We start from the raw sequence: 16,123 nt of genomic DNA on the forward strand, positions 1-16,123 counted from the left end.
CTTTAATGTGGTTGTATATTGTTATGTTGAAGATTAAATGTAATGATATGGTTGTCAGCTTACTTGGGTTTTTGTTATCTTCCATCCTTCAGCAGGGCAGCATAGGCAGTGGGGGAAGCTCAAGCAATTCTTCTGGTAGTACAGAGGAAGGTCCTTTGGATTCCACCCTCACTACTCATTTTACCAATGCTGGTGTGGCTGTGTTGGAGGCGCCCAAGGATGGGCCAAGCCAACATGCAGACAGGTCCAAACGATACATTGTGGAGCACGTTGATCTCGGCGCCTACTACTACCGAAAGTACTTCTACCTCAGAGGTGAGCAAAATAACATAGTATTTCCTTTTTTGGTTTTTAGATTGTAACTTTTGGTCGTCCATCTTAAATGCTGGCGACTGTATTTTTAGATGAATGGAATGAAGTTTCCTCTTCTGTAATATTCTCTCCTCTTTCACTTCATCCCTTTCTGTCCTTCCCTTCATCCATTCCCGTTCTTCCTCACCCCTAGAACACTGGAACTACTTAGGGGTAGATGAGAACTTGGGCCCAGTGGCAGTGAGTCTGAGGAGGGAGAAGTTGGATGAGCACAAGGAGCATGGCCAGCAGTACAACTACAGGGTCATCTTCAGGACGAGTGAGGTACATTGTAATGGACACATAAACATCATATGCCTTATGCTGACATATATTGCATTTTAATAGCTTGATTTGTTGTTGTGTCATGTGATTGGATTCTAACTGTGCATTCATCGGAATATATATCTCTAATCGTTCTCTCTGGAGTAATGAATATGATGAATGAATATTCATGTTCACAAATGTGTCAATATTAAGTACTCGCTGTTCTGCATGATATTCAAATTGTGTAGGAGTTAACATATAGGAGCTTTGCTCAGCCCTGCTTACTGAAAAAACCCAACTGGGGGGGACATAAAAGCTTAATCTTTCCGAACATGGTCCAAGACCTTGCATTCCTCTACCTCCTTTCCTAAACACTGTCCTAAATCATTGAATGTTTGATTTAATGTATTCTCCCAATTGTTTATCCACAATTGTCAATCTGCACTTTGATCAGAAATCTGTTGTGAATCCCTGTAGCTTTGCTGCCATCTCTTCCTAAAGGCACAGGAGATCCATGTCCTCATTCTCTGAGCTGAACGCCCACCTACCATCTTTGTCAGCCTTCTTCTGTGAAGGACTGAGCCGTGCAATTTCGCAGCTAAACGAGACTAAAATAGCGCTAAAGGTATTTGAGTAGAGGAGGAAAAGCATTGCTCTCGTATTGAAGCGCACCATGAGTAATAGCCCTTCCAATCTCTTGGGATGACGCACAACCTACTGTGCTGTGTTTTCCTCTATTTTCCTCCCTTCTTTTGCCTCCCTCTCTCCCCTCTAACTGCTATTTTCAGATCAGGAAGCTGGGCAGGTATAGATATATGTGTGTCTCTGTGTGGGAGTGAGTGGGATGCATTGATGTCAAAGGATTAGTCCAATGTCCACTCTTGACAGCTATTGTCCTCTCTAAGTGAGAGTGCTTTTAATCTATTAGTGTAACCTCAAGAGTTTTGGTAGCAACATTCATCCAATTGATCATTCTGCCACACAAACATAGAGCAGATAAAGGATTCTTATGAGCAACAGGACTACTGGAGATATCCTGCTGCATTTCATTGTTCATGATAGATATTCAGGTCCTGGTCCCTTCTTCAGTCCTCTTGATTTATTCATGGACGTCCTCCTCGGGGTTGTTTTAGTCTAAAGCTTTAGAGTCTTCATAGTGGAAACTACAGCATGCATTCATTTTTCTCACTTAGCCAGATTTTTCTCTGCACGTTATTTTCTCAGCACTAGCAGAGAACACAGTCTAGTAGTATCAATTTTTAAGCCTGGATTGAGTGGAAAAAAAAGATTTATTTCATGAGTGATCCTGAGCCCATGATCCAGCGACAGCCATGATTATCCTTTTGAAAAGAGCTCTCATGCTGAAAATTGAATTAAATTGCACAGGCCGTTAGGCTTCATCACAGGCTTCCTTGAAGTTTTCCAAACATAGATTCACTCTGCTGATGTACCAATGACTGGACAGCTAGTTCTGCTTTTTATTTTTGCAAGTTATATCACTGCACACAAGAGAAAGAAGGGGAATCTGGATCTGGTTCTGTTATAGTGACCAAGTTTGTGCAGAACTGCAGTATAAAATGACCTAATGTTAAAATAAATGTAACATGTTGTATTCAGTTGCTGTGATTGAACTGATCCAGAGAAATTAGGAAATATTTTATTTCCCAATGATCAAGGGAGGAAGGATTTGAAAATTACTACTGACATTGTTCTATTTTAGAACTACTTGTACAATCGTTTCTCCAACAGCACACCTTTTTATTGTATGACAGTGGGTTTGACAAAGGCTTTTTGACCGTATAATTTCAGTAATTAATGATGGAAGCACACAGCTGCAATAAGTTCTAGGGGGGAGTGAGTTAGGCAGCAGTAAAAGGTGTTAATGTCAACTTAAAATTTATTTTATTCATAGGGTTAGGGTATTATTTGTATTACTTACTTGTACTTGTATTATTTAGTGTTTTCTGTTGCTGTCTTACACAAACTCAAAACTGTTGCTCTGATCCATTCGTTTCCTACTTCTTTTTCTTCTCCTTTTGGCTGTGCTGTCTTTAGCTGAATACCCTGAGGGGCGCCATCCTGGAAGATGCTGTACCCTCCACATCCAAGCACGGTCTAGCTCGAGGTCTGCCCCTGAAAGAGGTGCTGGAGTACCTGGTTCCTGAGCTCAACGCCCACTGCCTGCGCCTGGCACTCAACACACCTAAAGTTACAGAGCAGCTGATGAAGCTGGATGAGCAAGGGGTAAGGATACAGAGTGAGGAAATTTAGCAGGACTGGGTGACTTTAACTTTGAATGCTCATATGGGAAGAATTCCTTTTTTTCTGCTTTAACACATTTTTTTTAAAAAGACTGTATTGTCATCCTTATTCCACCAACATTGTATGTGATTAACATAATTGTTTATTCTGTGACTGTGAGATAGTCTCCTGTATTCTTATTTTCATTTAGTGTATTATGATTCATTTAATGTGTAGGTGTTGTTTTTCAAAAGGGGGATGTCTCATCGTGGAGCAGAATTAATATTATTGATTACTTTTTTTTTTATTATTATTGCTTTATTTATCCATTCAATCCAAGAGACTGTTATTTTTGGTTCAAGTGAAGAAACTCCCTCACATATGGACACACATACACCTCGACCTTAAAAGGAGAAAAATACAAAACAAGCTCTTTGATACTCTTGCTCCCTGATGCAATCATCAAAAGCTGAACCTCTGAAAATGTCAACATGAGTTATCTGGAAAATGGCATCATGATCACTTCAGAACAACCAAAGGTGGTTATTCTTTAAATGCCAACTTGAGTTCTCCCCAAAATGTCAACATGGTTACTCTGACATGATTTCAACACAACAATATACGTTTGTCTCCCCTGTTCATTGCAACAATCTCTGTTCTCTCCATAGTTGAGTTTCCAGCGGAAAGTGGGTGTGATGTACTGTATGGCAGGTCAGAGCAGTGAGGAGGAGATGTACAACAACGAATCAGCTGGTCAAGCGCTGGAGGAGTTCCTTCATCTGCTGGGGGAGAGGGTTCGACTTAAAGGCTTCACCAAGTACAGGGCCCAGCTGGACACCAAGAGTATGTATATGCTAAGCATGTGCAATGTGAGAAGTAAACGAAACACTAGAATTGAGTTTGTAACATCTAATGTGAAGGAAAGTATTTTGGTGTTATTTCACTACTTTGCGATCAGTGTCTGCAATTCAAGTCATGCAAGTCTTCAAAATGTGTTGAAGTGCTGCATATAGTTCATATGTTCTGTTTATAAACGGCACTTTTGAAAAACCTTTGCTGTTGAGACTTCTGCTCCTCCTGTCTACTCTTGAGTCTCAGTCTGGTTTAATCCCCTGGCTTCCTTTAAGTGGATCTTCTGTGTCCTCTCGGTGCACTGCCTCAAAGACAAAAGTTCCTTTAATTTCAGACATGTGACAGGTGGCCTTTGGTGTCATATTATTCTACTGGGAAAACTGATCCACTGTGTGATCTCATCTTCTCTCCTCTGTATTCGCTATAGAGAAGCTTGATGTCTACATCATGTCAGCTTTCTGAGCCCAAGATTAATGTGTAACTCCATTATATCCACTAATCAGTTCAAGGTCATCCCTTATAATGCTCTGTGACAAACTCTTCCAGTCACTGGGATGCAATCCTCAGTTAGCCTCTAATATTGGTATTGGTAAACATAATGAGCGGCCACCGCTGTCAACGGTGTGCCTCTGATTCAGGTGCTCATGTCACTCCGCAAGTAGTCCATTTATTTGTCTCAATGGAACGTCATTCAAAGCAGAGCTCCACCAAAGAGCCTGCAATCGTTGAGGAAGGTTATCTGATGTGTCAGTGTTTCTCCTATATGTATTCTTCTGCTGGATTTTCAGCACCGCAGCAAAAAAAGACATGATTTTTGTAGGCTTAATATCACATGCGAATGGTGAATTGAGGTTGCGCACAGTGAAAGCACTACACCCTATGTTATCTTGAAGTCGATTATTATTGTCATTACAGCTATTTGTATAATTTCTACAAGTCACCGTTTGAGCTGAGTGACTGAAATGCTCATCACCCTATTCAAAGGCCGCAACAGGTGACTTATTGAACTGGCATGAAGTTAGTTTTAGGTTGGATATTCGGCAGATATTCACTCAGGTCCAGCCGCGACATTACTGAGGTTTGCCCAGCAGCAGGAGGACATTAGCTAACCTCCCAGAGCCAGCGCTGAATCGCTGGACCGTCATTAAATTACTTAGCATAAATATATTACTACAAAATAACTGTAGTTGTTTCATGTGGCCCAGTGACTCCAGTCCAGCAGCAAATTGTATTAGTAAACTGGACGAATGAGACACAGCTCTTTTTATTGTATTTTAGTGCTCTATTTGATATGAATATTAATATGCAGAAAGCTTCCATGTCATGTGGCCCACTGACTTCTGAAACAGATTCTGTTGCCATAAAAAAAAAAAGATAAATAAAATAATGGCAAAAAATGTCTCTAATGCTCAAGAGGTTAACATATTTTCAAGCAGTAATGTCAACTTCTACACTATTTTGTCTCCTGTTTTAGATTCTGATTCTGAAATTCTGAAAATGATGAAAATGATCTATGAATAAATGAAATGCAGCCACTCCCTATAGAATGATTGTAATTTATTGAGACAATCTAGCTAGGTTACGTATGGCATTTTAAATACCTTGTGAGAGTTTTGTTCTGTGAATAGAGTACATTGATAAAATGAGTAGGTGGTTATTAACATGCAGTTGCTGTCTTAAGGTCCAGAGCCTGTTGAGCTCAGGCAACACTGGCCATCTGATGAACATTTTTAACAGGAGGAAGATGAGGAACACAAAGACAAAAGCTTGGTTGTAGTTTACTAAAGGAATTTCCACAAATGATGATTCTCCAGGCCCAGAATAGACCCCATTAACTTTTTGTGCAAATCCGGATAGAGGGCAGATCCAGTTATTTTTTCTCACTTTTTTCTCACTTTCTCACTTAACATTGCGCGACATGGTGTTTTTTGTGAGCCCCCAAGGAAAGCGCTAGTCTTTAGAGGCCAAATAGGGGTCCAAAAATACTTTTTTCCCATTCACTTGCATTGTGAAAGAAGCAGCTGCAAATTTGCAGATATTTTTTCTTTTTTCCTGTTGGCATCATAACTGCTGCCAAATGACTCGTTTCACTGGCATAATTTGATATGTTTGGTCCAATAACATGGAAAACCGGACATTAGGTGGCTCAGTCAGAAGTCTCTTTCGTGCACTCTTTATGAGCCCCTTAATACAGAAAGATATGGTTAATTCTACACCTGGGAAGTTGAGGTTTTTAGTCTTCCTGCGCCACTGAGCAGCTTCATTGGAAGGAACAAGGCTCCACCTCTGATGCTGTATCTGGATTTTTGTTAATTTCTCAGTGAATACTGCATGGGTCTTAATGAAAAAAATGGCCTTATTTAGGTCACTGATATAGAGTATCAAGTACAATATGAATTGGTTCCTCGATCACAGCAAAATTAATTTTGGTTAAGCAGTTATGGGTGCTTTAAAATTCAGTGTGACAGGGCTATTGAATTTGCTGTTGGATTAAGCTTGGTTGACTAAAAGGGGACTGTTGGGCCTTGACATGGGTGTGCACTTTGCTATTCTAGTGCATAAATGAAATGTTTGGTAATAATTCAATACTGATAGGTCATTGTAAAGCAGCAATTTACACATTCCTATGCATGAGAAATTCACTTGTTATTGTGTCCCCCCTCAGCTGACTCGACGGGTACCCACTCGTTGTACACCACTTACAAGGACTATGAGATCATGTTCCATGTATCTACCATGCTGCCCTACACACCCAACAATAAGCAACAGGTATGTTATGTCTTCATATTACAAACAAGTTGCAAGTTTTTATTTATGAAGAAAATGGTCGTCTAGGTCATATTGTCATAAAACCATGCATATTTATGTGTCCGTTTGACATTTTTCTGTGTTATTTTTAGGAAACTTGTATACAACTCTATGTCTAACAGTCTTTTCCTGCTGTCCATCTGCTTTCCCAGCTACTCCGGAAGCGTCATATTGGGAATGACATCGTCACAATTGTGTTCCAGGAACCTGGCGCTCTCCCCTTCACCCCCAAAAACATTCGCTCTCACTTCCAGCACGTCTTTGTGATCGTACGTGCTCATAACCCGTGTTCTGAGAACAGCTCTTACAGGTGAGATACACTCATACAAAATGCCATTCAGCCCAGTTCAACGTACAGCACATGAGGTATTTCCTGGATTAGGTTACATAGAATAAATATGCCCCTATCATCAGAACAATTATTGAACTGAAGCTTTGAAATCACTAAACAGAAATTAGTGGTTGATGGTAAAATGAAATTGGAAAGAAAAGTAGACAGCAGATTGTCATTTTTATGGTATTTTTTATTACCAGCACTGTTACATTAAAAAACAATTACCTTTATGTAGTTTTGCTCTAAAGTGATGCTTCCTTTAAAACATGTAGAATATGCTATAATTGAGTGTCACTTATTTTTTGAATTTCTTTATTGAAACATGTGTTACTGGCATCTTATTACAACTAGTGCAGTCAGAGGCAGTAGAACAAAGTCTAGATGAATAATTTTGACTTTCTGAGTTTTTTCGATGCCTGTGACTTCTCCCTCATGAATCTCTTCCCAGCACTGCTGAAACAATAATGCTCTTATCTGTTGCCGCGAAAAAATTCTACATCTCTTATTGCCTTTGCAGTTCCATCACTCCTTCACAGAGTAGGTAGTGACTGTTGAGAGCCCTCTCTACAGCTCACGATTTATTACCACATTGTCAGAGACGTGTTATATGCAATAGAAAGTGCCAGCCTGGAATCATTTTTAAGAAGTAATGAGTGTTCTGCCTTTGCTCTATTTCCTCTTAAAACCTGTTCAACTATGAAGGACATTTCATTCTCTGTTTATTCTCGCCTCTGTCTTGTTATCTAGTTTTCTGTCATTCTCTCTTATCTTGCGCTCTATGACTCTTCCTCTCTCTTCCACTGATGGCTGTTTTAATTGCTGTTTGAGCACATTGTGTGAGGTCTTAATTGTCCCCCATGGGGCTACTTCATTACTGAGCAACAACACACACACGAACAAAAAGCCCAGCAAAAGGGTGAATATAGAGCAAAAACTATTCACGTGGCTTCTATGATTCAGTAATTTGAATTAAGTTTTCTGAAGTGAACACTAATTTTACACACCCAAAATAGGTGAAAATATTAAATCAGGTTTCAGATGTAAATAATGATTCTCAGACACCACAGGGAATGTGACCATGAGTCATAATGTCAAAATTACTAAGTAAAGGATGCTTTGAAGCTTTGGTGTGTTCACTCTTTCTTCTAGAGAAAATTCACGTACACGCAGGGCAGGGAAATATAGCACACTTCATGATTTTAGTTAGTATGGCTCTGCCCTCTAAACTTTTTAAGAACCATGTATCCTGTATGGATACATTGTTAGTTAAAAGAACAACTAAAATGTCGGGTGCATTTGTTCCTTTTCCTCCAAATTATTTAAAAGTAAGAATATGAATTAACACACTAAAAGTGAAATAAGTTTGGTTTTGTTCTTTATGAGTTGCTCTAAAGCTGTTAGTGTCGAGTATAACTGCCTTTAATTCCAAACAACTTTACAAAACCAATCTCATGTAATGATGTTTTTATGGCTACATTTCAAATGGTTTTCAATTTCTGTTCACTTAGCCAAGTCTTCAGTGCTGAATGCTTGCATATGCCTATTTGAAATATGTATTGTGTAGGTCTTTTTTTTTTTAGAGACATTACCACAGTAATGTCACTATTGCTAAACAAGACAGACTAACTTTACATAGTATGAGATAACAGTAACTGTATGACAGACCAGAGGGTGATGCATAGTGAATATATTTTTTATGATATCAGAAATGACCTCAGTTTGATTGTTACCTACATCAACAAGGTCATGTTTTTGGTGCAGATCCAGATAAAGGGACGAATCCAGGAATTTCTCTCACTTTTTTAACATTTTGTGATACAGTGTTTTCCCACAATTTCTCAAGAATTAATGTATAGATCATTAAAAACGAGGCATATTTGGGTGGTTGTCATCTGTGAGATAATACCAAAGTGGACTGCTTGATCTTTAAAGAGTTGTGCCCTGTACCGAGTGCCATTCTGTTTAATTTTCTGTTATGACAATTTCACGTGATGTGGGGTGCTTATTAATCTTCACTTTGCAGTTTTCTGTACCTTACAAGTGTTATGACAGTGACAAGGAATAGAAAACACTAATTCCCATAGTCATTAACTACAGGTTCTGTAGGTTGCTGCCTTATAAAATTTTCTAACACCAACTTGAATTTAGATTGAAATCCAGAATAACTATTTTCTGTCGTATTTTCAGTCCGGAGTAGAAAATCCGGTAAATGTGTAATGATAAAATTAGTACTGAAACTGTTTTAAATGTCAAGAATTGATATGAATTGAAAAAAAGGTATTCTTGACAACACTAAAATTAGTTTTTTGCATTAGACATCTCCTATTCTGCCATGTTGCAAGCTTTAACTCTTAACATATTATTTTCCATATGTCATGCACCATGAAGTAATCCATCCAATCTGCATGTTCATCTAGTTGGCAGAATCCTTCTTTTGGTTTGTTTGCATACCCCAGATCTGCTAGTGTACAAGGTTATTTAAGGTTTGGAAACAGAAGCAAGAGGACATTTGCCTGAAAAGTACATTGTGGACAACTTCAAAATCATGATCATGATCTAAAATTGTAATATCGCCCACCTTCAATGCTGTCTATTTTCTCACATTCATTCCCCGATCTCTTACCTCTATTCTGATGTTGAGAGCACATTATTGCATGTGCCAAGGCTGTTATACAAACCTAAATACTGTAAAACATAAATGGACTAGTTGTCACAGGTAGACAAAAACAAGATATATGTACCTCCCCCACACCCACACACAATACACCTCTGAGCCACCCACTTCAATAGGTATTGACATGTTCTTTTTCTTGCCTTGGCTCAGTGGGCAGCAGGTCGTGGATACTGGAAGAGCGGAGCTGCCCACACACTGGATATTTATAAGACCACAAATCACTGAAACCACAGGAATGTGCTCTTTCATTTTTACTGACAAACCTCCTGCCACGCGGATCACAAAGCAGTCACACAGCCCAGCAGTCCCCACTGCATTACATCCTCCTTTCCTTCTCTCTCTCTTTCTCACCCTCATCTCACTCGATCTGTCTTTTTTTTCTCATTCAGTTTTTTTTTAATGCTCTTTTGTGTCTTGTTCTCTGGCTTCCATACATCTACCTCTTTCCCTCTATCACATGTCTCTGTCCTTCATGAGTCACATGTCAGGTTGACTGACTCACAGGTGTTTGAGATCAGTACAAGTGCTTTTAAAACCCCAGTGTAATGTATTGAGTGATGTTTGTAGTGATGGAGAAGAATACGAATAAAAGGTTGCGTTTTATTTTAATTATTTGTTCAGCCTGCTTATAACCACTTCAGCTGATCCTCTGTGAAAACCCTTTCATGATGCATTTGCCATCTATAGAAAAGCAGGCCAACATTGCATTGAGATGTCACTTACTTTGTGTATTGGCTGTCAGTATAAAAATGAAGATTTTATATGCTAGTAATAATCATAAAAACAATGCTTCAAGGAGAAAGCCAGCTAAAAGGAGAATTCTGTTTTCATGTTTTCATTTCGAGGTTTTGTTCTGTTGATATCATGCCAATACATTGTTTTCAGCTTTTGTATTGTGTGCTGTAGTGGCAACTGCTTGTTCTGATTTTCAGATAACTCCCCTTTTAGCTCTGTTTCGGTCTTCACCTATTCCTGAGAAACCGAACTTGCTCTTTATCGGCTTCATGCTCCACTGTGTTCCCCAGGAAGTCTCTAAATTTGTCTGTCAGTCATTTGGTTCTGGCCAGTTGGTGCAGTGGGCTTTTGCAGCTCCTACTAAAAATAGCTTCCTCTTTCAACTAGAAATTATGCTGATGAGGGCAAGGAGAGCGAACCAAAACAGTAAATTTGCATCCCAAAAAACCACAACAATACGCTGAAACTCCATAGAGATTACAATTAACTGTTAAGTCCGTTGACCCCTAAAGATATTGATTGTAGTCACTATAACTAGAACATAGAAAGTAGAACTCTCCATGTTCTAGTATGTTTGTTGTACACCAAATTGGACTGGTGGGAATAAGCATTTAAATTCACCTTCTGATTTAATTACAAATCAAATATATTGGAAATGATTTTTAGTGCTTGGGAACTCCTTAATTGGGGAGTGAAACAGTCTCTGGAAAAATCCAAAGAGAATTGATTATTTATACCCGCTTTCATACAGCATGTGGTGCGTGTTATCCTTGATTTTTAATCAAAACACACAGGCTCCTTAGTTGCACAGTAATGTATGGTAATGCTTTCAGCCTCTTTGGACAAAATCAATTTCTTCCACTTTTTCTATTATGACATGAATGTAGAAGAAGCCTAACAGATAGCATCAAACAAACAAGGCAATTCATAAAAAAGTAAGTACCTCAAACTGACAGTGTGATGCAATTTTTATTCACCAGTTGGAATCATTCTCTGTGAAGATAGAAATGAGGGAAATAAGGTTCAAATTGAAAATGCACCGCAGTTAGATAAAAACTGACGAATTCCCATCCACAGTACCTGTAGGGACGTTCGTGTTGTATGTTTGTATGACCCTCCACCTACACATGTGCACACACACTACCTTCTTCTGTCGTTCTTGTTTTAGTCTGTGAGAGTTGAGTACATATGCCATGTGGGAAGTGCAAGCAACATTTTGACATAGTAGTAACTACTGAGGCTACTCCCACCATTCATTTATCAACAGTGTACTCTAGGAGTCTGTCTTGCTCTCAGAGGCAATTTCAACCAGAAAAAAACAGACTTCTTCTCTCACCTCTGTCTGCCACAAACATGGAAATGTGGGAAATGAGGTGTCAACAATTTGACGGTTATTATAATTGAACACCACACGTCTCCAGTGAGGCCGGGGTGTCACAGAGGTATGTTTAGAAATATGTGGGTGGCATATTGACTTTAGTTGCTTATTAGACAAAGCGATTAATCCTGGTGTCACCGGGTGCTGATACATGTCAGCAGGGAAGCATGTGGGATGAGGGCTCCCACTTCCTGTGCTACTCTTGTCAGCTGTTAATTATCACCTAAGAGAGGATCTGTGATTGAGCTCTTTTGATCAAAAAGTTGAGATCAGGACATGAGATCCGTTGTGTTTTTGCTCATTTCAGGGCACAGTAAGCCTTTTTTGTTGTTGACTGCTCTAGACGGAGACATTCCACAGACCAGGTTGTAAGTCTGTTTGTCTCACATAGAAGTAAAACAATTTAGTTTCTTTTTCCAGTCAGCAATCATTTCTCTTGTGTTTTTTGGAGAGGCCCACACAGTCCTCTCTCAGCCACATTTTCCTTTTCCCTCACTCTGGGTTTTCTGGGGATTTGTGCAGGAGATTTGGAATAGCAGTCTCCTATCATCCTCCTCTTCAACTCTGCTTCCTCTCCTTCCTCCCCATGGCTGCTCAGCTGAGTTCCTGACATACCAGACAGGGCAAACAGCCTCAGATGGCCATTCCAGGGACTTAGTGAAAGGAAAAGGGGGATGAGGAGGAGGGAGACGGAGAGCAGAGAAAACAGGAGGTATAGGACATGTAAATAAGGCACATGCTAAAGTAATGGGAACAGGCAAATACTCATTGTCTTCACACAGTAGCAAATTTGTTATGAACAGTGGTCAGATAGTTGACAGTTATTTTGGAAGCCAAGAATAGTGTCTTTAATGTTCTCATACTCAAGTGAGTGAACAGCATGAATACATTTTAATAATAAATGCTTCAGACTTGAATGTGTTGTGACATTTTAAGTAGATTTACTGTGTAATAAAAGACAGAATGTAGGCCATACGATCTCTGATGTTGGAACCAAAAACCCAACCTAAATTGTTCAGATTCTTTGTCAATACTCAACAAACGATTTGTTAGAATGGAAACAGACATCACCCTCCCAGCATGTATAAGTGGTATTATTGTTGGAACCACTGTAGCAAAGATAACTAGATCACTGTCCATTTTCGTCATTGTAACATCTTCCAACAAAACGAGAGTTAACTTATTCAGTTGGTCCCTAAAGGAGACATGAAAGCAGATAGAATGTTGCCAAACCAAGGTTTATTGAGAACCAATTAAAATAACAATGATGTCATTATTCTTAAGCCATTACATTACTCTGCTCTCTACTCTCTTAATCTATTGCCACTTCAAACATCAATTCTTCTCTGCACTCATTTCCTTGTTGTGCTCCTCTCTTTGTAGTGTGGCGGTCACTCGTTCCAAAGACGTGCCCTCTTTTGGCCCCCTCATCCCAGAAGGCGTGACCTTTCCCAAGTCCTCTGTGTTCCGGGACTTCCTGCTGGCCAAGGTCATCAATGCGGAGAACGCCGCCCACAAGTCGCACAAGTTCCGCGCCATGGCCACCCGAACACACCAGGAGTATCTGCGCGACCTGGCTGAGCGCCACACCACCAGCACTCCCATCGACCCCTCAGGAAAGTTCCCTTTCATCTCACTGGCTCACAAGAAAAAAGAGAAAAGTAGGCCGTACGGAGGGGCAGAGCTGCGCAGCCTGGGAGCTACAACCTGGCCGGTCCACGTTGAAGATCATGGGACCGGAGGGGAACTGGAAGCCCTTTTGGCCATCTCCAATGACTTTCTCATCTTGTTGGACCAGGAGGCCAAGGCTGTGGTGTTCAACTGTGCCACTAAGGACGTGATCGGCTGGACGCTGAGCAGCCCTGCATCTTTGCGGATTTTCTACGAACGTGGAGACAGTGTGTCTCTGAGAAGTATCAGTAATAACACTGAGGATTTCAAGGAGGTTGTTAAACGTTTAGAGGTGAGAGGACACACCGCAAAACATTACAGATGTGTTACAGATTGGTTCTACACACTTACATAATTAAATTAAAAGACCACTTCTTGCTGAAATATGTTTAATAAGTAGATATTTGCTGTTGTTTACATCAGTCATTGACAATTGTGAGTCTCCCTGCCCTCTGCTGTCATAGCTGAGGTCATGGCAACCACACATTCAGAATCAAATTAGGCCAGCTGGTGCCAGGTTTATTTCCCAGGAGAGCTGACATAATGTGGTTTGTCAGTGTCAGCATAATGATGTTTTGGTCCCTGAAACCAAATGAGTGTCATAACTGTTGTTGTAAGGAGTCTCTGAATAAGACCAAAGGATGGCAGAAGTGACAAACCTTCATTCATTACAGCAAGTGCTGTGAAACCAAATTGATGCTGTTGTCTGCCATTGATCATTTACCTGGCCCACTCACAGTCTCACCAATTATTTATTATTGGCTGTCAGTCTGCAAGAATGACAACATTTTTTTGTTTGCATGCCAAAGCTGTTTTCTTATTACTGGTCTCAGCTTATTGGTGGGAGTTTCAGAAACACCTCTGGACAGCATACTCCTAATGGCTTCTACACCTACACAGACAGTGAAGTGGTGCTAGCTCTTCCTTAGCTGTTTCCATGGAAACTGGTTGGAAAAAAAGGTGTTTTCTTATGTAATCATCAGTGCTTTAGAATACATTCATTTCCCTAGCCTGTCCCTACGTTCAAACTGTGTGTGTATGTGTGTGTTTGATGGTTTTTATAATGTATTTATGTAACCTGGACTGAGTCCACCATCTTTGATTTGCACACATGCATACTAACATATCATAACACACACACACACACACACACACACACACACACACACACACACACACACACACTCACACTGTTATTTGGCTCAGGACTCAGAAATGTATCACTTTCATGTTGCATTTCATGCATCTGGCGTTAATCTTCAATCATTTGGACTACCTCGGTGCCAGAGACAAGAAGGGAAGTGGCCTTGGGCCACCCGCTTTTTGGAGCTTGTCTCCCCCTCTCTCTTTCTTCTCTCTCTGCTCTTTTTTTTCCTCCTCTTGTTTGCTCCTTATCATTGCCTTTTTTCTTGTACTCTCTTCTCCCACGCACACATTCAAAAACATCAGAGAGCATCATAACAATTCCTATCAGGTGCTAGTCTGCAGCATGATTTATTCACGCTTCCCTGTGAGTTTGACTTCTATAGAGCTTTTACTAACATCCTGTTCAGACGGAGAAATGCAAGGTGCTCTGAAGCCGCTAGGCACTTCCTGAGAGGGAGAGAGAAGGACGAGTTGTGACTGACCACAATGAAAAAGTCATCTACAATGAGAATTGGTTTTACCATGTCCTTTGTCAACTCATTGGTTGCCCTTTGCAGTTTGACAAGTGATACAGGCTGTTTCTCCTTCAACATTCAACTATTTTCAACTTCTTCACGACTCCCTGAGAAAAAAGAAGCGCAGCCACTTTGCAGTGCACCCCACCCGGCCTGAAGAGTCGCATCCTTCCATGAAAAACATGAAGTTCAAAAATGTTTATCCTAAGCAAAACATCTCTGTGTGAACACAGCCTAAAGTGTCACAGCAAGAGACACCTGCTTTCATTGTTTGTCTGTGTTTCTGTGTATCTAATCCCCTATGTTTCCCTACTATTCAATTTGAAGATTTCTACACATAAAAATGCGGTTGTGCAAATTTGTCTGACGTTGTGGAGGATACGTTTGCAACTTTTTGCCACCATTTTTATTTTATTTTTTTTGTTTAATTATCCCTCACCTGATCATTCCTGTCATTGCATCTCTCATCTGTACTTTTTTGCATCTCTCTGCTCTCCCTATGTCCAGTTCCTGACCAAGGGTTGTGAGACATCAGAGATGACGCTTCGTCGAAACGGCCTTGGGCAACTCGGCTTCCACGTCAACTATGAAGGCATCGTGGCTGAGGTATCTGTCAGCCCATAATTGAAAGTTTTTCTGAAAGTGTACTCTAAAACAGGGTAGTTCATTGAGGCACAATCTGTGTTTACATTGCAGATATGAATATGCCTTACTGGCCGTAGTCTACCGGTTAACAGAATGATATACCCTTTGCTATTTTGTTATGTACATTATTTCTCAGAAATGGTTAAGGGAATTACTTCAATGATTTGAAAACAATGATTATATCCAAAAGTCAAGAGTCAACTTCACTATGAAATCATATTGTTCTGCAAAATAATAATATTCTGGTAACAATGAACTCAAGAATAGCAAATTGAATGTTGTGTGGAGGCATAAAATCATTGGGTAACTTTTTGATGGAGTACATATCAAACAAAAAGTGGTTGAAAAATACCTATATTTTAAATGAAAATGATTCTTAATATAATGAATGGGCATTTTAGTACTTTAGGTTAGATGTAAACCTCAGAAATCTTTGTTTCCTCTGCCTGGATTACAAATGAGCATCTAGTATACAAGTATAAAAAGCTGTGCTGTTTAGAATTTTT

General features: G+C 39.9%; 1 protein-coding gene across 3 annotated transcripts in view; it reads left to right on the forward strand.

The window, feature by feature from the left end:
• Positions 1 to 16,123, forward strand: part of sipa1l1 (signal-induced proliferation-associated 1 like 1) — an 83,758-nt gene that overhangs the window by 48,241 nt on the left and 19,394 nt on the right. For all 3 annotated transcript variants that reach the window (XR_005072418.1, XM_037085899.1, XM_037085898.1), the window contains exons 7-14: positions 93 to 315; positions 506 to 636; positions 2,674 to 2,862; positions 3,528 to 3,702; positions 6,377 to 6,480; positions 6,672 to 6,829; positions 13,024 to 13,603; positions 15,480 to 15,578. Coding sequence is in view for 2 of the 3 variants with exons in the window: in XM_037085899.1 (XP_036941794.1) it covers positions 93 to 315; positions 506 to 636; positions 2,674 to 2,862; positions 3,528 to 3,702; positions 6,377 to 6,480; positions 6,672 to 6,829; positions 13,024 to 13,603; positions 15,480 to 15,578 (1,659 nt within the window). In the remaining variant the exon portion in view is untranslated. The remainder of the gene's footprint in view (positions 1 to 92; positions 316 to 505; positions 637 to 2,673; positions 2,863 to 3,527; positions 3,703 to 6,376; positions 6,481 to 6,671; positions 6,830 to 13,023; positions 13,604 to 15,479; positions 15,579 to 16,123) is intronic.

Source organism: Acanthopagrus latus, chromosome 22 (assembly GCF_904848185.1).
Source record: "Acanthopagrus latus isolate v.2019 chromosome 22, fAcaLat1.1, whole genome shotgun sequence".
NCBI classification, from domain to species: Eukaryota; Metazoa; Chordata; class Actinopteri; order Spariformes; family Sparidae; genus Acanthopagrus; species Acanthopagrus latus.